This window comes from Suncus etruscus, chromosome 20 (assembly GCF_024139225.1).
Source record: "Suncus etruscus isolate mSunEtr1 chromosome 20, mSunEtr1.pri.cur, whole genome shotgun sequence".
NCBI lineage: Eukaryota > Metazoa > Chordata > Mammalia > Eulipotyphla > Soricidae > Suncus > Suncus etruscus.
Window position 1 is genome coordinate 33,890,843 of NC_064867.1, and position 24,251 is coordinate 33,915,093.

Below are 24,251 nucleotides of genomic sequence, written 5' to 3' on the forward strand. Positions count from 1 at the left end.
GCAGCTTCACCCTTTTGCTTTTTTCTGTTTTTTGTCCTTCAATGTGCAAACATAAAATACGATTTCTTTTCTTTTTCTGTTGAGAGCAGCTCTCCTTTTCTTTCTTTCTTCTTTTTTTTTTTTAAATAGCCAAACAGGATTTGGGGTTGGAAACAGAAGTGCAACCACCAACTCTGAATGAAGCAGGAGAACAAATAAATAGCATTTGGAGGGGGCAGCTCGGTTGCTGGCTGGGGGAAGTGGTCCAAGAGGCACAGAGACGGGGTTGTTCTGAGAAGCAGCAGCTGTGTCTGTCGAGGTGGGCCATGAAAGGGTTTACATCTGTCTGCAGCTGGAAGGCCTCTGCAGTCGCAGAGCTCCCTTCTGGAAAGATCCTGAGCTCTGTCTGATTGTCCTGGGGATCCCTCCTTTGTGTTCCTTCAGTTGCCAACCAGGCAAGTGTGAAGCTGGAACCCCAAAAATTGTGGGAGTGAGTCTCCACCTCTCCTGAGCAGCTGAAGAAAGATTCCAAAGCCAGCTCTCTTGCAAGCACTGTGCTTGCCCCTGAACACTGTCAAGCCCTTCCAAGAACTTTCCAGACTCCTCACTCTCAAGACCATCTACCTTAACACCATCAGAAAGCTAGGGTGCCTGGGAAACCCCCAGGAGCTTTCCTCCTCCTGTGCCTTCCCCGTGGGCATCATAAGTGTGGCCCCGGGCCTGTTGGGTGAGGTGATGCCCCTTTAGGGGGGAATGCGCAGGATCCTCTTGAAGGTCTTCTTGAAATTCTCATTGCACAAGGGATAGATGAGAGGGTTGAGTGTGGAGTTGATGTAGCCGAGCCAGATGGTCACCATGTGCACGTAGTGGTTGCAACAGTTCTTGCAGAAGGCAATGACCATGAAGAAGATGAAGTAGGGAATCCAGCAGAGGATGAAGGCCGCCATGATGAAGCCCAGCTGTTTGGCAGCCTTGCGCTCTCGGCTCAAGTGTAGGCCTGACATGTATTGGCGTGAGTGGGAGCGAAGTCGCTTCCAGGTAAATTTGATGTAATCCAGGCTCACACTTGAGCGACTTCTGGCTTTGTGCTTCTCTGGGCCTGACTCTGTGATGGTGTCTGAGTCAGTTCTGGAAAATGACTGGTTGTCCTCTAGCACCTCGAACCCCTGCTCCTCAGTCTCTAGCTGCTGGCTCTGGCTCGGGGTAACATCTTGGTTGCTCTGGAGGGTCCTCTCAGCCGCAGGCTGTGTTGGAGGCACCAGGCTGAGAGGGAGGCAAAGATGGGGGTCACCTTCGGTGTCTTCATCCTGGATGTACACAGTGGGCGTCTTCATTTCTTCTGCCTCTCCAGACAGGGTGGACTTCAGGCCGGGTTCATCATGGGTGATATCTCCTGATTTCCTTTTCAGGAAGCCCCATGGGACGCCTCTGGTTGGTCTGGAACCTGGGAGCCTCAGTGCCCTCTCTGTGAAGAAAGGCAGGGAGCCGTTGGCAAGATCCCGGTGTTGGTAATGTTGCCTCACGGCCTTATAGATCCTGGCATAGAACCAGAGCATGAGGACAGTGGGCAGGTAAAAGTTGATGATGGCTGTCATGACCTTGAACCAAGTGACATCGTAGAAGTCCGTTTCACATCTACCCTCCCGGGCCGTGGGGCTGCTGGCATTGAAGCTTTGCCAGCCCAGGATGGGGATGACCCAGAGGAAGGCGAGGAACCAGGCCCCCAGGATGGTGACTGAAGCCTGGGTCTTGGTGCGGTACTTGAGGTAGCGCAATGGGTGCTGCACCGAGCGGTAACGGTCGATGCAGAGGATGAAGACGCTGAAGATGGAGGCCGTGCTGGCCACATAGTCCATGGAGAGCCAGAAAAGGCAGAGGGGCCGGCCCAAGGACCAGCGGCACATGATCAGGTACAGGATGTTCATGGGCATGACCACAGCCCCCACGATGAGGTCAGCAACCGACAGGCTGACAATGTACAGGTTTCCCACCGTGTGCAACTTTCTCTCACTGTGCACCGCGTACAAGACCAGCACGTTCAGCCCCACGGTGACCAGGGACACAGAGCTCAGCAACACTGCCAGCGACAGTGACAGCAACTGCGGGCTGCCCAGTGTGGTTTGGTTCCACTCGCACATGTGGTCATCAGTGGCGTTGCAGGAGGTGTTGGGAGGCCCCTGGGTAGAAGGAGGGTCCCAGCAATGATGCATGCCCTGGGAAGAAAGACATAGATGAGGACAACCTGGAGGGCCCATCCTCTCTCTTTTGTCCCTCACTCTGCTGTTGCTTTTCTGGATGTGACTCCTGTCCCCACCTGCCGTCCCTCCTGTCCCTCCTCTCTCCTCTTCTCCTCTCCCTCTCCTCTTTTGTTGTTGTTGTTTTGCTTTGGTTTGTTTGGGGGGGTCACACCCACCAGCACTCAGGGGATACTCCTGGCTCTGCACTCAGAAATCGCTCCTCGCTGGCTCAAGGGACCATATGGGATGCCAGGATTTGAACCATCGTCTGTTCTGGGTCAACTCGATGCAAGGCAAACGCCCTACCACTGTACTATCTCTCTGGCCCCTTCTTCTCCTCTTTCTTCCTTCCTTTCCTCACTCCTTCTTTTTCTCTACTGTATCTCTCACCCTCTTATTCTCCATCCTTCCTTCCATCTGTCTCTCCTCTGCCTTTTCTCTCCTCCTTCCCCCTCTCTCTGCTTCTTTCTCTCTTTCCCTCCAATTCTCCCTCTTTCCTCTGTCTCTCCTTGCTTTCTTCCCTCCCTCTCTGCCTTATGCTCTCTCTCTTCCCTCTTTTTTTTTTTTTTTGTTTTTGGGCCACACCCAGTGACACTCAGGGCTTACTTCTGGCTATGTGCTCAGAAATAGTCTTGGCTTGGGGGACCATATGGGATGCCAAGGGATAGAATTGCAATCCATTCTATGTTAGTGCGTGCAAGGCAAATACCCTACCGCTGTGCCACCACTTCGCCCCATGTTTTGTTTGCAGAAGGTTGGGTTCTAGTACCTACATCAGATGGTTCCTCATCACACATCCAGGAGGGCTGGAGAGATAGCATAGCAGTAGGGCATTTTGCCTTGCATGCAGCCAACCCAGGAGGGACCCAGGTTTGATTCCCAGCACCTCATATTGTCCCCAGCCTGCCAGGGGCAATTTCTGAGTGCAGAGCTAGGAGCAACTGCTGCATGCTGTTGAGTATGGCCCAAAAACCAATCAACAAATCAATCACTACATAAAGGGTTTTTTTTATTTTTGTTTTTGTTTTTTTTGGGCCACACCCAGCGATGCTCAGGGGTTACTCCTGGCTCTCTGCTCAGAAATAGCTCCTGGCAGGCACGGGGGACCATATGGGACACTGGGATTCGAACCAACCATCTTTGGTCCTGAATCGGCTGCTTGCAAGGCAAACACTGCTGTACTATCTCTCTGGGCCCAAAGTTTATTTTTTTAAGAAAACTTTTCTGTTTTACTGCCCATTTTCAAAGAAAATGCTAGAGAAATGAATTTGGCCTAGTCCACTTTCCTCCCAATCTCATTCCCAGATACACATTCTTTGTTTTGGGGGCACACCTGGTGGTGCTCGGGATTTACTCCTGCCTCTGCACTCAGTAGTTACTCCTAGTGGGCTCAGGGGACTACATGGGATGCTGGGGATTGAACCCACGTCAACAGAGTGCAATACAAATGAGCTCCCCACTAGACTGTCATCCCAGCTCCCACTGATCTGCATTCTTTGTCAGCTTTCTCCTCTCCAGCTGCACCTGTCATTCTGTGTGAGATCGAAAGTGAACAGTGGACAAACCCTTCTGCTGAGTGAAGAATGAGCAAGAGTGATGAAATAAACTGAGAACTCTGCTCACATCTCATCACTCACTCACTGCTAAAATATCCCTTTCAGCCCAGCCACATGTCTCAGGAGCAAGGAAGCCTATGGAGCAGAATTCTGAAGGATTTCTAGAATGGGGTGCCCCAAGATATGGCCCAGCTCTGAGTCACCCCACCACCCCATCTCCCATCCACCCCACTGAGTACCCACTGCCCCACGGGCCTAAAGGACAAGAGAGAAACCAGAAGAACTTGGAGGGGATGACAGAAGGTTGATCTGATCCAAGTGCAGACCCCAACTCAAATCCGCCTACTCTTCTGATTTCCCCTCTGAAAGAATTCAGGCCTGTTGTTATTTAGGCCACTGCACCCCAACCTGAATGCCTGCCCTCAGTAGTGCTCACACTGGCACAGACTGGCAGATATGAAGGGGAGGCACGGTCTCCTTTTTCCTCTCAAGCCAGAATCCAGGCTCCCTTCAGGATGCCCAGATGTTCCTCCCACCCAGAATCCAGCTGCCTTTGAGGTCCAGGCCAAGCCCACTGAGAAGGGATTGAGAATGGTGTCTGGGGAGTCTACAGCAGGTACAGGCAGGAGTAGGGGCAGGAGGCAGCCCCGGCCTTTTTGCTGTGTCCAACAAGAAAAGAAGAAATGCTCTAGGAGTTGGATCAAGAGCACAATGGCGGGGCTGGAGAGATAGCATGGAGGTAAGATGTCTGCCTTTCATGCAGAAGGTCATTGGTTTGAATCCCGGCATATCATATGATCCCCCGAGCCTGCCAGGAGCGATTTCTGAGCGTGGAGCCAGGAGTGACCCCTGAGCGCTACAGGGTGTGACCCAAAAACCAAAAATAAATAAATAAGTAAAATAGCACAACAGTAAGGCATTTGCCTTGCACACAGCCAACACAGGACGGACCCCGTTTGAATCTCCCACAGCATCCCATATGGTCCCCCGAGCCTGCCAAGAGCGACTTCTGAGTGCAGAGCCAGGAATAACCCATGAGCATCATTGGATGTAGCCTGAAAACCAAACCAAAATAAACCAAATCAAAAGAATTTTTAAAAAAATGTTAGGGACCAGAGCAATAGCATAGCAGTAGGGTGTTTACCTTGCATGTGGCTGACTTGAGATGGACCTGGGTTCGATCCCCAGCATCCCATATGGTCCCCCGAAAGTGTCAGGAGCAACTTCTGAGTGCAGAGCCAGGAGTAACCCCTGAGTGCTGCTGGATATGACCCCAAAACAACAATAACAACAACAGAAAACAAACAAATAAAAATTAAAATAAGGGAGTGATCTATTGGTTCCTGGCTCACCGAAAGAGTCCCAGATCTTCGCTTGCTCTCTCCTCCTTCCTGGGGCTGTGGGGGCGAAGCTGACAGTGGGGGACAGCTTCTGCAGCTGGTAGAGCCTTTGCTCAGCTGCGTGCCACGAGCCAGCCTCAGTGGCACTCAGCCAGGGCTCTGGTCCAGAGCCATTAGCAGGTCCGCTCAGCGATCACCCGCTAATGTAATCAGGCCCCTGTGCCAGCAAGCGGCCGGGCAGGCAGCTCGGCTACTGAGCTAGGCCCTGGGCCAGCCGGCGCTATCAGTGATTAAATGCACCAGCCTCTGGGATCCTGAGCCCCCCCCCCCCCCAGGGAGGGATGAGTTTAAGATTGGGGAAACAAAAACAAAAAACAAAAAAAAAAATAAAGATTGGGGAAACAATGCACTCGGGATGGCAGAGCTCAAGTGGCTGGAACCCACGTTCAAGCCTCAATAACCTTGAGGTTCTCGCCTTGGCTCTGGAAGGCACAGCAGGATGAGGTGCTTGTGAAGAGGGTCTGGCTCTTCTGTGACTATGAAGGATCCCCCATTTGTCAGCAGCAGTTTCCTCTCATTCCTAAGCATGGTTTCATAAATCATATTGATATATGTTATATATCATATATCATATAATATATGATTTCATATATATGCCCATGTATCTCTGGGCATTGCTGTATATCTCCAGGCTAGGGGTGATGGTGGTGAATGGGGAATGTTTATGGCTGAGAACCATCAATCTTTTCACAGAAACCTATGACATCCCCAAATGACTACCCAAGAACATAAATTTCGGGGGGCATTGGTGGTGGGAATGTTGCACTGGTGAAGGAGGTATTTGTTTTATGACTGAAACCCAACTACAATCAGGTATGTAATCATGGTGCTTAAAAAAAAAAAGCGAAAAAAAAAGAAGAATTAAAACAAGATAAAAAATTATTAAAAAAAAAAAAAAAAGAACACACACGAAAACATATTTTTTGGCTTTCGGTCATAGTCGGCGGTGCTCAGGCTCTGTGCTCAGAAATCTCTCCTGGTAGGCTTAGGGGATCATATGGGATGCCAGGATTAGAACCACCATCCATCAAAGGTTGGCTGCATGCAAGACAAATGCCCTACTGCTGTGCTATCTGGCCCTAAGAACACAAATCTCATCTCAGACTGAGGAAGGCTTTTCAACAAGTACGACCTAATCCTTCGATGGATGCCATGAACTACCCATGGGCATGAGGCAGCATGGTGGGAGGTATGCCAGAAAAGGTGGCTGTACCCGATTCGTACCCAGAAATACTGCTACTTTTTCAATGGCGAGGGTCTGGGAGACCCAATGGCTGTCTCCCTGATAAGTCTTTCTGTTAAGGACCTGGGTGGGGTAGTGGCCACAGTGGCTTCACTGTAGGAGAGAGAGAGACCCAGCAAACTCAGCCTCAGCATTCCCTTCCTAGCTTCAGTTGGGGGTCCCCCAAATCATGGTGCTCTCTTAGGTTCATAGAAGAGGACAGTGATTCCAATTTCAGTTTTGGGGGCTGGTAGATGCTCAGTGGTCTGGAGTGTTGACTTCGCATGCTGCGGTCCCAGATTCCAACCCCAGTTCTGTGTGGCCCCTGTGGATACTGCTCAGTGTGACTCTCAAGACAAGCAAATAAAAAGGCCAGGCTTGGTAAAGGCAGAAAAATAACCCCACTTCTCTCTCTCTGATTGGCTGGGCACAGACTGTACTTGAACAAGCCTCAATTCCCTCACTTGGAATGCGGGGATGAATCATGGATGCTCCCGGAACAGGGTGCTGACATATCAGCGTGCTCAGCTTGGTGTGTGGGGGTGCTCAGGGCTCGAAGGCAGAGCGCAGGCTCAGTTTATCTCAGTCCTAAAGTTTCTGCCATGTCTCCGTGGGTGGTCCATTCTGTCTGCAGGACTCAAAGGAGTCATTATTGACCTCTGGGCACCCACTGAGTTGGAACAGCAAGCAGCCTTCCCAGATCAGTTCTCCTCGTTTAAAAACCAACTTCTGCTTTTTTAGCTGAATATTTTGCTACCTGGCACTGCAACTCCATTTCTTTTTTCTTTCTTTCTTTCTTTCTTTCTTTCTTTCTTTCTTTCTTTCTTTCTTTCTTTCTTTCTTTCTTTCTTTCTTTCTTTCTTTCTTTCTTTCTTTCTTTCTTTCTTTCTTTCTTTCTTTCTTTCTTTCTTTCTTTCTTTCTTTCTTTCTTTCTTTCTTTCTCTTTCTTTCTTTCTTTCTTTCTTTCTTTCTTTCTTTCTTTCTTTTTCTTTCTCTCTCTCTCTTTCTTTCTTTCTCTCTTTCTTTCTCTCTTTCTTTCTTTCTTTCTTTCTTTCTTTCTTTCTTTCTTTCTTTCTTTCTTTCTTTCTTTCTTTCTTTCTTTCTCTCTCTCTTTCTTTCTTTCTTTCTTTCTTTCTTTCTCTCTCTCTTTCTTTCTTTCTTTCTTTCTTTCTTTCTTTCTTTCTTTCTCTCTTTCTTTCTTCTTTCTTTCTCTCTTTATTTCTTTCTTTTTTTCTATTTTTTATTGTATTAATGACTTTAATGGTGATACAATAATTTTCACAAATATAACTGCTAATGAACTCTCCCCTTCTTTTTCCATTTTTAAAATTCTCTATTCTCTTTCTATTTCTTTTTTATTAATATCTTTACTTAAACACCTTGATTTCAAATATAATTGTAGTTGAGCTTCAGTCATGTAAAGAACACCCCCCTTCACCAGTGCAACATTCCCATCACCAATGTCCCAAGTCTCCCTCCTCCCCACCCCACCCCTGCCTGTACTCGACACAGGCTTTCTACTTCCCTCATTCATTCACATTGTTAGGATAGTTCTCAGTGTAGTTATTTCTCTAACTGCACTCATCACTCTTTGTGGTGAGTTTCATGTCGTGAGCTGCACCTTCCAGCCCTCCTCTCTTTTGTCTCTGAGAATTATTGCAAAGATGTCTTTTATTTTTCTTAAAATCCACAGATGAGTGAAACTATTCTGTATCTATCTCTCTCCCTCTGACTTATTTCACTCAGCATAATAGAGTCCACTTTCATCCATGTGTAGGAAAATTTCAGACTTCATCTGATGACTGCATAATATTCCATTGTGTATATGTACCACAGTTTCTTTAGCCATTCATCTGTGGAAGGGTTTCTTGGTTGTTTCTAGAGTCTGGCTATTGTAAATAGTGCTGCAATGAATATAGGTGTGAGGAAGTACCACAGTTTCTTTAGCCATTCATCTGTTGAAGGGCATCTTGGTTGTTTCCAGAATCTGGCTATTGTAAATAGCATTGCAATGAATATAGGTGTGAGGAAGGGTTTTTTTTTTATTGTACTTTTGTGTCCTAAAGTATATCCCTAAGAGTGGTATAGCTAGATCGTATGGGAGCTCAATTTTCTGCATGCCCAAAGAGTACCAGTTAAAGCAACTTCATTTCTAAGCTAGAATTGAACAGAGAAACAGACCTGGAAATGGAGTTCATAACTGGCAGAGAGTAGCCCTGCAGGAAGGGTTTGGCCCTTTGCTTTTTGCTGCTGGCTGGAAGGAGTGTTAGAAGGAATGGAGTGTCTGCAGCCTTTTTGGGGCTAGTTGGAAGGCCCACACAATAAAAAGGTGAAGCAAGGGATTTGGAAGATCTTTGATCCCTGTTGTTAATGAAGCTGCCACTCTAATGGGGATGCTCACCCCCGTGGATCTATGTCTATCCAGAGAAGGTGCTTTAGGTAGGGTTTTCTGTCTATACCACAACCTCACTGACACACCTCTCTCACTTTAAGGGGTCTGTTGGTCAGCATGTGGCAAGAGATCAGCCACATCACCAGGATGACATATGATGGTGAGATTGAGTCAGAGCAAGATACAGTGAAGGAGATGAGTGAGTGGGGCTTTTAAGCCCAGGAGGAAAAAAGAGGGATTGCAGGCTGAGTAAAGGAAAGACTAAAGGCACTAAAGTCAAGCCCAGGAAGTTGGGGGGACCCCTTGGGTTTGCAGGGAGCAACAAAAGACAGGTATTTACTTATTTTATTTTATTGGGTCATACCCGGCAGCGCTCAGGTGTTAACTCCTGGCTCTACACTCAGAAATCATCCCTGGCAAGCACGGGGGACCATATGGAATGCTGGGATTCGAACCACCATCCCTCGGCATGGAAGGCAAATGCCCTACCTCCATGCTATCTCACCAGCCCCTGTACTTACGTTTTACTGTGGGGTTGACATGGAGGGGTGCTCAAGCCAGGCAGTGCTGGGGACCAAACCTAAGATCTTTCTCACAGGCATATGCTCAACCTCTCAACTCCCACTGAACAACCTTTTTCTTGAGGCTTTCAGTTGCTTTTCACTGAGCACCCGCAACACTGCTAACCCCATTTCTATCAACTTGCTCTGGGCATATCATTCTTTCTTGGGCTGATTTGTTTCACAAAATAGGAAGTAACTTTAGGGCATGAAGTGGATCCACTAATTTTGGTTTTGAAATTGGACACCCAATACCTGGATTAATGGGTCCCCTGCCCACCTCTAGAGACCATACATGTCCACCCTTGGCTGCCACTTGTGATCACATAATGGCAGCTCAGCAGAGATTTCCTGATGGAGATCCATAAAAGCTCAGACATGGGGAGCAGGACTTGGGAGAAGCATGGGGTGCCCAAGAGCAGGGAGAAGCATGGGGTAAAGGAAAGGGTCAGACATGGGGGTGGGTCTATTCCATCAAGAGGAACCAGTCAGCAATCATTTGAAAGATCAGTTCTGTTGAATATTGACATAGATTAATTAATGTTTTGACTTTCTCCTAGAACTGGGGTACATGCCTTACATAGAAAATACTTTGAGGTGGAATCTCTGCAACATATGATCCCCAGTTGGGAATGACTCCTCTATAGGAAGGAAGGAAGGAAGGAAGGAAGACAGAAGGAAGGAGGAAGGAAGGAAGGAAGGAAGGAAAAGGGAAATAAAGGAATGGAGAAAGAGGGAGAAAAAGAAAACTACATAAAAGAAAAGAAAGATGGACTTTTATTCCAGATAACTCAAAGATGAAAAAAGACTTCTGTAAGGGAGATGTAGCTATAGTACAGCTGATGAGGCCGAGGCAGTGACACAGTGGTAGGGTGTTTACCTTGCACGTGGCTGACCTAGGATGGACCGCAGTTCCATTCCTCGGTGTCCCATGTGGTCCCCTAAGCCAGGAGTGATTTCTGAGCGCATAGCCAGGTGTGGCCCCAAAACAAACAACAGAAAAACAAACAAACAAAAGAGAAAGTACAGCTGGTAGTGCACTTGCATGTGGCCAACTGAATTTCACTTTCTGATTCTGCCAGCAAAAGTCCCTGAGCACAGAGCCTACAGTATGCCCAGAGCACTGCTGGATATGATCATAAAACCAACAACAACAACAACAACAACAAAGATATGCACAAAGATGTTGAATGTAGCAAGATAGTAGCATTATATATGCAGCATCATATGTAGCATCGGTAACAGGAAAATAATCAAACTCTGGGAACAATACATTATGGGGGAGTGACAAAAAAAATTGGTGATTGGCCCCTGATAATTAATTACATTTATGGAGCAACAGTAATGAGACGAGTAAACATCACTGTGGAATTAAATTCACAGGAGACAAGTCTTGCCCAGGAAGACATCAACTCTGGGCAGAGAACAATGTTTATTGGCTTTGCTATTTCCCCAGATTTTCAGCAATGAGGACATCTTATTTCTACAGTTGGGCAGAGGAGAACTAATTACATTCGTTCTAACCAGCAAAACTAAAGTAGGAGCTGGAAAGAAAACACAGTGGTAGAGAGCCCACCTGCCTGTGTGAGGCCCCAGTTTCACCCCTGGCATCACATACACGTTGAAAAAAATCAGAAATAAATGAACAGATCTGTCTGGAAAAGCAGTCAAAACAGTTCCCCCATTTTTAGTACATCTTTTGTTTTCTTCTGTGCAAAGTAAGAGTTTGGCATTTGACCCACATTTTTAGGGATCCACCCTCTGTTCCTCATTCCAGACTCTCCCTCTGCCTCCTTGTCTATTGGTTCTGAGCTCAAGAACATGGGCCAGGCTCTTCTTTGCTCTCGTCTGAGAAAACAAGAGTGCCTGAACAAGCACTGGAGCGGACCATGATAGATTCCCAATGATTCCCAGCTGGCTGCATGTCCATGGAGTGTGGACTTGCTCTGGTACAAGGTGGATAGTGAATAGAACATGCCAGCATGGCTGGCCTGAGTCTCAGCCCTTGGCTAGTTGCTCCCATGTTCAGCCTCTGGATGAGACAAAACATAGGTTAGCAGCCAGATGGCCCACCCCCCAGAGACTTCTAGGAGAGGGGTACGCATCAGATGTGCAGAGAGGCAGGAAGGAAGTGTTATTGAGAAAGGGACTGCCTGTGGGCAGGAGGTGCTGGGTGGGAGGCTGAGCAAGAAGCTTGAGTCATGGATAAAGTTCAGCAGTATTAGATGCTGGAATTGCTTTAGAAATAAAGCACAGAGCAATGGCGCAGGTAGGGTGTTTGCCTTGCACACGGCTGACTCAGGACAGACCATGGTTCGATCCCCCCAGCGTCCCATATGATCCCCCAAGCCAGGATCAATTTCTGAGCTCAGAGCCAGGAGTAACTCCTGAGCATCACCGAGGGTGGCCCCAAAAATCTAAAAAGAAATAAAGCACAAGGGACAGGGAAAGGGGATGGGGGATGGAGCAATAGTATAGAGTGGAATGCGTTTTCATGAACACGGCCAATCCCTGTTCCATTCCCAGCATTGGTCTCCCAAGTCTAGGAGTAATTCCTGAGCACAGACTAGGAATAACCCCTGAGTTACTGTACTCAGGTACAATCCCTCCTACCCTCCATACCAAAAAGGGCAGTCATAGCACAGAGGTGAAGGTACTTGCCTTGCCTGTGATTGACCCTGGTTCCATCCCCGGTAACTGCCAGGTTTGAGTCCCGAATACATTGCAGGAGCAGCCCCTGAGTGTGGCCCAATCTCTCCACCCACCCACATTCACAAAATGGAAAATCAGGCCAAGGATGCACCTCAGCTGCCTGTAAGGTTGGGTGAGGCCCTGGGTTTTGACCCCTGCCTAATAAATAAATACAATTGAAAAACAAGTGTTTGAATTTTTATATGGAATGTTTTTTTTTTAAAAATTAGCAGGTCCACACCTAGCAATTCTCAGGGGCCAAGCCCATCTCAGTGTCTGCATGTGCTCCTGGCGGTGTTTGGAGGCTCATGGGGTGCCCATGGGCAGGACTTTCACTTGGCCTGTGATCTCTGAATTTTATTTTATTTTATTTTATTTTGTTTTTTGGGCCACACCTAGTGACGCTCAGGGGTTACTCCTGGCTATGCGCTCAGAAATCACTCTTGGCTTGGAGGACCATATGGGACACCAGGGGATCAAACCGTGGTCTGTCCTAGGTCTGTGCATGCAAGGCAAGCACCTTACCTCTTGCGCCACTGCTTTGGCCACTCTCTGAAATTTTTTTTTTTTTTTTTTTTTTTTTTTTGGTTTTTGGGCCACACCCGGTGACGCTCAGCGGTTACTCCTGGCTATGCGCTCAGAAGTCGCTCCTGGCTTGGGGGACCATATGGGACGCCGGGGGATCGAACCGCGGTCCGTCTCCTAGGCTAGCGCAGGTAAGGCAGGCACCTTACCTCGAGCGCCACCGCCCGGCCCCCCTCTGAAATTTTTTAATGTCACTTATTACCCTGTTTTCTTTGTTTGATTGGATATCTGAACAGATTTTCCAGAAAAAGCAAATTTAGGGGACACAAGCAAGTGCCAAGTTAGGTGATGGACTGAATAGAGAATAGTCTGGAATGGTTCTAGAACCTTCTGCATGACTCACTAGAGATGGTTCTCTGGCATTCAACAGACCAATGGGTCTGACTGGCCAGAACAGAAAATTGGAGGGGCAGAATGGGACTGAGGCCACCTCCGAAACTTTAAGGCACAGGGAGGGAGGGAAAAGGGAGTAAGGTGGAAGCTGGATGCAAGCAAGCAGCTGCAATGGGTGCATGCAGAAATGGCTAACACCTCCTTACACCCCAACATACATGCCAACAGAGGCTGACCCTACCTCTACGTGTATGAATTGAGCCTGTTCAAACTCACCTCTGTCCTACAAAGCTGCACAGTGGCCATTCGAACCTGCTCCCTGTCCTAATAAAATATATTTGTACTTCAAAGGGTACCAATCAGCTTGGGAGATGCTCAAAGGGCTGGATTGCTGTGCGCAGGAGAGCGGGGTTCACTCCGCACCAGTGCCCACTCTCTCCTGAGCAACACCAGGATTGATCCCTGAGCACTGTGAAAGTAGTTCCCCAACAAAAACATACAAGAGAAGCAAAGAAGAAAAGGAAAGGAAAGGACAGACAAGGAGAAAGACAAGAAGAGGAGTGGAGAGAGGAATAGAGAGGAAAGGAGAGAAGAAGAGTGGGGTAGAAGCAAGAAGAGAATAAAGAAGAGGAGTGGAGAGGAGAGAGGAAGGAAGAAGTGTAGAATGGCACCAAAGCGAAAGGACACCCTCTTTGCCTCTCATCTCTCACCCCAGCAAGAAGCTGCAACCACCACTCCTGCTGATGCAATCCATGAGGCCCTCTTTCTCCCTGTACCAATGTGGACTATTGCTTGCTACCAGACACAGCTCCAGAGGAATCCCCAGCTCCAGGACACTACCTGATCCCTTATGACTGCAAACCATTTTTCAGACTTACTAAGACCACAGTGTGGGAAGAAACTGTGTCCTGGATCTCATCCCCCTCAAGACTATCTCAAAAGACTTAGTGGGGATATCTATATTTTCTTTGTATGTTTAATTTCTAAATAGTATACCTCTTAGGGGCTGGAGTGGTGGCACAGCAGTAGGGAGTTTGCCTTGGGTGCACTGACATAGGATGGACAGTGGTTCAATCTCTGGCATCCCATATGGTCCCCCAAGCCAGAAGCGATTTCTGAGCATATAGCCAGGAGTAACCCCTGACCAAGTGTGGCCTCAAAACCAAAAAAATAAAATAAAATAAAATAAAAAAAATTGTATAGCTCTTAGTGTATTTATTTCAAAATGTAAAAAAAGTCTTTTCCATCTCATTTTTTAATTCTAATTTTTATTTTTGCTTGTTTTGGTTGTGCTAGGTAAGAAATTATAGTAGAACATTCTTGCTTGGCATAAAAGCACAGGTGAAAACCAGGACACAGGGATTGTATAGCTTGTCATTTTTACCACCAAATGCACCAATAATATAATATGGCATCATTCCTTCTGTGTAGGCACACTAAAATGGGGGAAATCTTATGTTTAGAAACAAATTCTTATATACTAGGGATAAGAACCCATAAATTTTATAATACAGGGGTGACTTCCACCCTGAATATATGTCATGGGGACTCGACTTCGATTTCATGTGATTGGACATCAATTGTTCAACCCCAAGCCCCAAATGCCAACTTTAGAACTGGCACAGTTCCCTGAAGCAACACCAGGAAGTAAACTCCCCCCCCCCCCCGCCCGGAGAGTCCCTAATACCACTCTGGTACCAATTTGCCCAGGGTAGGTTCATAAAACATCCTGTCTATGAGGAAACAGCAACAACTTGATCTAAGGGCAGGTTGCCCTAACTCATCACCTAGTGGTGAGATGATATCAGAAGACACTCCATTCCTTGATCTGTGCAAAAACCAAAATTGCTAAAAACAGAAGACTGACTACAACAATAGTAACTGAGCAAAACTTCTGGAACCATAAAGAAATACTCTATCTAGACTTCGTCCTAGGGTCTGTGCAAAATCCAGGATCTCCAATTACAGAGGACTGACTTTGACAACCACATCTGAGCAGAACATTTCCTTATACCATAAAGAAAGACTTTGGGGTTCGACAATGAACAGGTCCGGATCCTGTAGTCAGGCTCATGACAATATGCTTCAATGGTGGAGACATCCTGTATCTCTTAGGCTAAGGGAATTTCCTTTCTAATTTCCCCAATACTTAATATGCCTATGCCAAACAAACAAAAACAAAAACCTCACCATACCAGCCCCCCCTCTTTTATTTTTTAATTCATATTTATAGCTTTTAGACAGGGGCTCCTGTCTGTTTTCCTTTTATTCTTCTTCTTATTTCTTTCTTTCTTTCTTTTTTTTTTTTTTTTTTTTTTTGGTTTTTGGGTCACACCAGCCAGCACTCAGGGGTTACACCTGGCTCTATGCCAGTAGTCTCAAACTCAATTTACCTGGAGGCCACAGGAGGCAAAGTCGGGGTGATCCTTGAGTGCAATATCAGTAGTAAGCCCTGAACACTGGGGGGTGTGACCTAAGCAACTAAAACAAAACAAAACAAAAAATATTCTTCTAGGGCAGGGCCACAAAATGTTGTACAAAGAGCTGGAAACGGCCCGTGGGCCGTGGGTTTGAGACCCCTGCTTATGCTCAGAAATCACCCCTGACAGGTTCGGGGACCATATGGGATGTTGGGATTCAAACTACCGACCTTCTACATGCAAGGCAAGCACCTTGCCTCCATGCTATCTCTCTGGCCCCTGCTTTCTTTTTTTTCTTTTTTTTTTTTAATTAGGACATAGAACATGAATCATTGTGTTCTCCCTCATATTTCTATGTCTTCCTACAAACTGAGAAAAGAAAAAAAAAAAGTGGATGTTACCAGGGGCAAAGCTGTCTCATGAGCATTGAATGGAAAAAAAAAAAAAAAAAAAGAACAGACTTAAATACCAAACTCAAAGTTAATGACAATAGAACCAAGAGACCCAAATCACAATAAGCTATACAAAAAAGGGACCTGTTACACTAGCAGTTCAGGGGGCTAAGGATGGAGATATAGGATGCATACTTGTTCCAGGCCAGGAAGGAGAAGTCTGTGCGAGTGAGAACAAGGTTTTGAAATGGGATTCTGCATATTTGCTTACAATAATCAAATTGTGTTATTCACTTAATATGGGTGAATTTGGAGCCAAAGAGAGTCCAGCGGGTGGGACACTTGCTTTGTATGCAGCCTACCCACATTCAATCCCCAGCTTCATATGAAGTCTCGAGAGCTACCAGGACTGATCCCCCATGCACAGAGCCAGTATTAAGTCCTGAATACTGGCATTTGTGGCTCATAAAGAATAAATAATAAGATAATCCCTTTAAGTTAAAACAATGTTGAATTTTAGGACATGTCATTAAGAGTTCAATGAAATTATTTTGGAAAAAATAATCTCTATAGTCTAAGAAATTTCTCTGTTCTTTTCTTTGAGGGGCACATCCATTAATGCTCGGGGGTTACTCCTGGCTCTGCACTCAGAAATCACTCCTGGCTTGAGGGACCATCTGGGATGCCGGGGGATCAAACCGTGGTCTGTCCTAGGCTAACGCAAGCAAGGCAGACACCTTACCACTTGTGCCACCACTCCAGCCCAAATTTCTCTGTTCTTGTTTATTAATCAAACACCCAGAAGACAGAGTATAATGTTTTAAGGAAATAAAGATGTGCCAGACAAATAGAATGAAACTAAGGGCAGTTCAAAGAACTACTAGAATTGGGCCATGCATTTGAGCTTCCTGGGAGACAGAGCAAAAAGGGAAATAGGTTTAATGCCAAGATTCAAGTCATATAAAGGAGAACAAACCAGGAACTTAGCAGTCTTGTGTTAGCCAGTGCTAGGCTTAGATGAAATGTTTTCTGCTTTCTTATATGGGTCCTTAAGATTCTGCTTTTTGTTTGTTTTTGTTTGTTTCTGGGCCACATCCAGCTCATGGGTTGCTCTTGACTCTGCACTCAAAAATTACTCCTAATGTCGCTTAGGGGACAGACAGTATGGGATGCTGGGAATCAAACCCAGGTCAGCTTTATGCAATGGACACACTTTACCTGCTGTACTCTCCAGGTCCACTAGAATTCTGACTTCACCCTTAGAAGTGGGACAGGCACAGTGGGTTGGGTGCTTGTCTAGTACTAGGTTCAATCCCAACATCCCTTATGGTCCCCTTAACATCACTAGGAGTGATCTATGAATGCAAAGACAGTAGTAATCCCTGAGCATCACTAGATGGGACCCAATCAAAAATATAAATAAATAAAAGGAAATCAGAACACTATGCACAAAGGTTAAATCCAAATGGATTAAAGACCTTGATATAAGACCCACAACCATAAGGTATATAGAAGAAAACATCAGTAAAATGCTCCATGACATTAAGACTAAAGGCATCTTCAAGGAGAAAACATCACTCTCCAAAGAAGTGGAAGCAGAGATTAATAGATGGGAGGATATTAAGCTGAGAAGGGATAAACAGATGGGACTATATTAAGCTGCACTTCAAAGGAAATAGCGACTAGGATACAGAGGCTACCCACAGAATAGGAGAAACTATTCACTCAATACCCATCAGATAAGGGACTAATATCTAAGTTATACAAGGTAGTGACAGAATTTAACAAGAACAAAACCAACTCCATCAAACAATGAGGAGAAGAAATGAACAGACATTTTCTCAAAGAAGAAATACAAATGGTCAAAAGGCACATGAAAAAATGCTCCACATCACTAACCATCAAGGAGATGCAAATCAAAACAACAGTAAGGTACCATCTCATGCCACAGAGACTGGCACACATCACACACACACACATACACACACACACACACAAAACCAAGAACAATTAATGCTGGTAGGGATGTGGGAAAAGAAACTCTCATTCACTGCTGGTGGGTATGCTGTCTATTCCAGCCTTTTTAGAGAACAATATGAGGATTCCTCCAAAAACTGGAAGTTGAGCTCTCATATGATCCAGCTATAGTACTCCTAGGGATATACCCTAGAAACACAAAAACAATACAAAACTGCCTTCTGCACACTTATATTCATTGCAGTGCTATGTACAATAGCCAGACTCTGGAAACAACTCAGATGCCCAAATACAGGTGAGTGGCTAAAGAAACTATGGTATATATACACAATGAAATACTGTGCAGTCATCCAGAAATTTTCCTATACATGAATGGACGTGAAAACTATAATGTTGAGTGAAATAAGTCAGAGGGAGAAGGATAGACAACAGAATAGTCTCACTCATCTGTAGGATTTAAGAAAAATAAAAGACATTATTGTCTTTTATTGAGAGACCATAGAGATGAGGGCTGCAAGGACCAGCCCTCAATATGAAGCTTACACAAAGAGTGGTGAGTGCAGTTAGAGAAATAACTATACTAACAACCATCACGGCAATGTTAATGAGTGAGAGAAGTAGAATGCCTGTTTTGAAAACAGGCAGAGGTTGAGGGAGGAAGGAGATGGGGCATTGGTGAAGGGGTTCTTTTTTTATAACTGAAACTCAATTACAAACCTATTTGTAATCATGGTGCTTAAATAAAGATATTTTTAAAAATAAAAAAGGAAAACTGAAGGACAAGTGTGGAAATGACTCATGGCCCCAGCTTTTCCTACAGTCCCTCTGTGGTCTCTCCTTCAATATGAAAGAAGAATCCAGGAGGTAGATTGGATATTGGTCAGGTTCTTTACTTTTCTCATGAATGACAACCTTAGATTTTGGGGGTGGGGTGGGGGCATATCCAATAGAGTTTAAGGACCATATGAGGTGCCGAGGATTGAACCTGGGCTGGCCTGTGCATGGCAAGTCCCTTCCCTAATGTGCTCTCTCCCTGGTTCCAGCCTTGGAATTTTTTAAATGAGGCCAAGTAAAGGGAAGCTGTGGGGTAACAATCACTAAATGGCAAAGAAAAGTAGTCTCATGCCTTGCCCATCATCTTTTACTCCATAGCCTTAAAAAACAATGAAGAAAAAGAAAATGATATTTCAACAGCTTTCTTCTCCACACACGCTGTGGCTGCAAGCTTTTCAATAAGCTATCTCAGCCCACAGAGCACTGAGGATCTCAACATCAAGGAATCAGTTTTTCCTGTTCCATGCAGACATGGAAAGGGGTTTCCAGACATTTGGGTTTGATGTCCAGTACCAATAGCCATGTGTGATTGAAAGTAAGTTTCCTTTACAACCTGGTTATAGTCACCTCCTAAGACTTTGACCACTCTTTATTTCTAGTTCCTGTCCCCCTAGTCTGTCTCCTCTTCCTTTTCAGAATGATAAGAAGAGGGCAATCAGTAAAGGTGCTCGATCCAGATTTTATGAACTTGCAAACATGAACTTCTGCGCTAACATCAGATAAGGACATGGTGAGCACTAGGCCAAGGACAGTGACACACTCTTATCATTTCAGGATGCACAGAATAATGTCTCCTTTTACTTCCCAGTCCCTGGCTGGAATGCCTTGAGTAAGGAGACACTTTCAGAGGCTAAAATGATTCAGGCCATTTTGTCCTTGAGAAAACAAGATTCTTTATATGTTAAAGGAAATGAAATATCTGGAAGAAGAATATAGTTGTTTATTTCTCAGGAACTGGTAGGTAATTAATTATGAGTTTCTTTAGCTTCACACCTGGTGCTCTAGGCACCATCTGCTGATCAAGATCTCAAGGTTTCGAGTTAGGTTTGTCTAAACATGGTGTGAATATATACATAAGGACATAGAAGAGCATGAGTCATGGGCTGGAGATAGCACCACGGAGAGCACACTAGTCTTGTATGTTTAATCCCAGCACTTCTTTTTTTTTTTTTGGTTTTTGGGCCACACCCGGCGTTGCTCAGGGGTTACTCCTGGCTGTCTGCTCAGAAATAGCTCCTGGCAGGCACGGGGGACCATATGGGACACCGGGATTCGAACCAACCACCTTTGGTCCTGGATCGGCTGCTTGCAAGGCAAACGCCGCTGTGCTATCTCTCCGGGCCCGTAATCCCAGCACTTCTATGGTCCCCTGTCCCCTGTCAGAAGTGACCCCCTGAGCATAGACACAGGAATTATATCTGAGCACCCCAGCACTACATCTCATCCCCCAAGTACTACCAGGAGTGATCCAGGAGCACAGATCAGAAACCAAGTTCTGAAAACAGCCAAGAGCAAGACCTGAGCATGCCAGGTATATCCAAAAATAGACACAAAAAAGTCTTACAATTCTTAAGCTCATTCTTTTTATTGTTTTGGAGCCACACCCAGAGATGCTTAGGGATTACCTCTGGCTTTGCACTTAGGAATTACTTCTGGTGGGGCTCAGGGGACCATAGGAGATGCTGGGGATCGAGCCTTGTTTGGTATGCACAAGACAAGTGCCCTACCTGCTGTACCATTTCTACAACTCACTCAAGTTCAATCTTAGAATGATCTCAGTTAAACAACTCTGCACCATACTTGTATACAGAAAACTAGAAAATGATAAAAAACAGATAGATATTTGTGGGAGAGAAAACCCAAGAGAGTAAATAGGTCTGTCTGTCCTCACCAACCAGTATATAGACTTAATGTGATTCTTGTCTAATCTTAACGAGACACGTGATCAATCTGGACAAATCTGTCTTAGCATGAATTTGGAAAAACAAAGGACCTCAGATACTTAATAATCAATTTGGGAAACAATAAAATAGGACAAGTGAGCTTCCCATTGTCTCCATCCAATGGCTGAATCATCCATTTTAAATACCACAGTTCTATCCCAGAGGGACCCTTTCCTGGGCTTCCTTTTATGCTAATTTATTAATATATTCAGAAACTAGTAATTAAGCATCGGTGTGGTTCCAGGTGGCATGCTAAGCCAAGATGCTGGAGAAGAAATGAGAGCGAGTGAGCTCACTCCCCAACCATCACCACCACCATGCTTCAGGGAGGCTGGGGCAGTGGTCTAGTTTATTTAAGAATTTTTTTATCCTTTTGGGTAAATTAGCCAGACCCAACAGCAAGAAATTCCCTGGTGGCTGGGGGGTAAATCTGATGCATGATTCTCTGTATTGAAGGGGGGGGGGAGAGAGAGAAAGATAGAGAGAGAGAGAAAGAGTGAGAGAGACACAGAGAGAGACACACAGAGAGAGACAGAGAGAAGATTCCTGGAGTCTGTGGATTAGTGTGGAGATAGAAAAGAAAGAGCCCTGCAGAAGTAGGGTCAAGTCTGGGGTGGAAGGGGTCAGAGTGGTGGCACAAGCAGTAGGGCATATGCCTTGCACGCACTAACCTAGGACGGACCACGGTTCGATTCCCCAGCGTCTCATATGGTCCCCCAAGCCAGGAGCAATTTCTGAGCGCATAGTCAGGAGAAACTCCTGAGCGTCACCAGGTGTGGCCCAAAAAACAAAACAAAACAAACAAACAAAAAAAGTCTGGGGTGGGGGAGCAGACCAAAGTCCTACTAAAAATAGTTTCCTGGGAAAGGGTGTATTTACACAGAGATCAAAGCCTGGGATGATGGTTGAACTTGTAACTGCCACGCCACATGCAGCAACTGAACAGCCTACTCCAGAATTACTGTTGTAAGCATGGAAGAGTAGCAAAAATCACCACAGATGTCCCCTCTCACTGACCCAGGGACTATCATTGCATGGTCCAAACAACTTCCAAATGGGAGGTCCCCATCCTCAGCACAGAAGTCAATCCTTCCATAACCCACCAACTCTTTCCCTATTCAAAATTGAGATCTGTTGCTGTTTTTATTTTATTTTTGGAGCTATAAGCTAGCAGTGGTCCTCAAACTTTTTTATTCCATATTTTTTAAATTGAAACACCGTAATTACAAACGTAATTTTAGTTGGATTTCAGTCATAACAAGACTTCACCGTGCAACCTTCCCACAATGGTCCTCAAACTATTTTTTTTGGGGGGGGGGGCCACACCCGGCAGTGCTCAGGGGTTACTCCTGGCTGTCTGCTCAGAAATAGCTCCTGGCAGGCACGGGGGACCATATGGGACACCGGGATTCGAACCAACCACCTTTGGTCCTGGATCGGCTGCTTGCAAGGTAAACACTGCTGTGCTATCTCTCCGGGCCTAGTCCTCAAACTTTTTAAACACAGGGCTAGTTCACTGTCCCTCAGACCGTTGGAGGGTCAGACGATAGTAAAACCAAAAACTATGAACAAATTCCTATGCACACTTGCATATATCTTACTTTCAAGTGGAGAAACAAAACGGGAACAAATACCATCTGTGGCCTGCGGGGCCGTAGTTTGAGGACCACAGAAGCTGCTAAAGTATAAGTTAAGGTTGCACTGCAATAACACCAGGCTACCTTGTCTCTAGTCCAACCATGGCAGAAGAAATTCAAATGCAGTATGTGGGAAATGAGAAGGTAAATATGGATCAACCCTTTTCATCCAAGATCCTTAGAGGAAAAACCCAATCTGCTTCTTGGGCAACGGAGCACCCTCCAATCCCCACCCACAAAGCTTTGGCTTGCTTTGTGTCTTCGGATTTATCCTCTTTCTTGTTCTCACCCACTTTTCAATCTTCCTGAGTGAGTGTAGCGCACTGGGAAAGTACACTTAGATCAGAGCCTTATCTTTAAGTATTCATAATTCCAACAGCACAGCAATAACCCAGGAGATAAGCCCTGCCTGCAGCCCAGGTTCTGATTTGAACACAGAGAGGTGGACAGGCAGGGACAAGTGCAATGTTAGTACCTTCAGCCCCATCGTGTTGTGGGGTTCCATCTTACTGGGCAGCCTCCTCTTCTTCTATGACCCTTCCTCAAGGCGCTGTCTCGTCCCTGGAGCTCTGCAAAATGCTGTTCTGTGTCGGGGGGGCCTGGTCCAGACATTCATTCAGTCCAAGCTGGCTAGCCAGTGCTGACGTCACTTCCTGTCAGAGTCTCTTCATTCCCCAGACAGGGTTCACTGCCTACCTTCTCTAGGGCTTTGCGAACTTTGTACAGATCTCCATTATAATCCGTGTCAAGCCGGGCTGTCACTCTTTAATTACCAACCATACTTTCCCAGGAGACCTGGGGTGCCAAACTGCAGTCTGACTCATCCCTGAGTCCTCAGCCATGACTGAAGGCTGCCACCCGACACTGCCACCAGGAGGAGTCACACAAGAAGGCTCTCTGGGGTTCTTTCTCCTCCATGCTCCCCAGCCAGGGAGACTTGGGCATGAAGGCAGGAGCTCTAGAGATCTACCCTAGCTCTCTCTCTCTCTCTCTCTCTCTCTCTCTCTCTCTCTCTCTCTCTCTCTCTCTCTCTCTCTCTCTCTCTCTCTCTCTCACCCTGCCTGCATACCCTCCTTTGTCTGGCCAGTCACCCTGCAGAGGTTGGTGGATCCCTCTGTTGACTCCAGCCAAGTCTAGGTCAGACTTGGGCAAATATCAAAAGTGTGTTGATCAGGAAATGAAATGTAGTGGAGTGTTATTATCACATGTGAGAAGCCCTAGGTTTGATGCCTGGCACTTAAAAAACAAAACAGGGTCGGAGAGATAGCACAGTGGTAGGGCGTTTGTCTTGCATGTGGTCAACATAGGACAGACCCCAATTCCATTCCTGGCATCTCATATGGTCCCCTGAGCCTGCCAGGGGTGATTTCTGAGCACAGAGCCAGGAGTAACCTCTGAGCATCACCAGGTGTGACCCCAAAACAAAACAAAACAAAACAAAAACCAAAACAAGCATACAAAAACTCCAAGGTGTTAGAAGCAATCCAGCAAGTAGGCAAGACAATGCAAGAGGCATCAGAATTGGAAGGATGCTAGATTGTCAAGCTCACTTTGCAGGTGATATGATCTTATATCTAGAAAATTCTAAGGAATGCACAAGCAAACTAACAGAGCTGATAACTGGGTATAGTGGGGTGGGGGGCGAAGACAGGGTCCTAGCAGCTCCCTTCCATCACTCTGAGTGTTACAGAGCAAGAGGACGTCCTACAGGGGTTGCCCACTGCCCCCTCTTGTCTCAACCCAGGCAGTGCCTGGCTCAGAATGCCTGTCTTCCTCCATCATTTAATCTCCAAAGTCCAGACAAATCAGTACATCTATGGAGTCTGAGTTGCTCGTGCGTCATCTCTTTTAATCCCCTGCCACCCCGAGCCAGGAATGATGATTATCACCCATATTTTTTTTTTGAGGAGACTCTGGCCCCCTTCTCTGCCTGAACTTACTGTTGCTGTGACCTTGAAGGTTTGGAAACTGGGGCTCCCAGGATGCAATTCCTCGCCTTGCAGGGAAGAGAAGAGAGACCCCCTACTTACCAGCTGACAGGCTTCCAGGCTCCCTGGATCCTGCCTGCCAAACTGGGGGGCTTCTCCAGCCAT

At 46.0% G+C, this 24,251-nt stretch overlaps 1 protein-coding gene across 1 annotated transcript; it reads right to left on the reverse strand.

Moving 5' to 3' along the window:
• Positions 1 to 405: 405 nt before the first annotated feature.
• Positions 406 to 24,251, reverse strand: HRH1 (histamine receptor H1). Its single transcript, XM_049766286.1, has 2 exons — positions 24,189 to 24,251; positions 406 to 2,192 (listed from the first exon to the last, which is right to left on the reverse strand). The coding sequence occupies exons 1-2, from the start codon at positions 24,249 to 24,251 to the stop codon at positions 723 to 725; spliced, it is 1,533 nt and encodes a 510-aa protein (XP_049622243.1). The 3' UTR covers positions 406 to 722.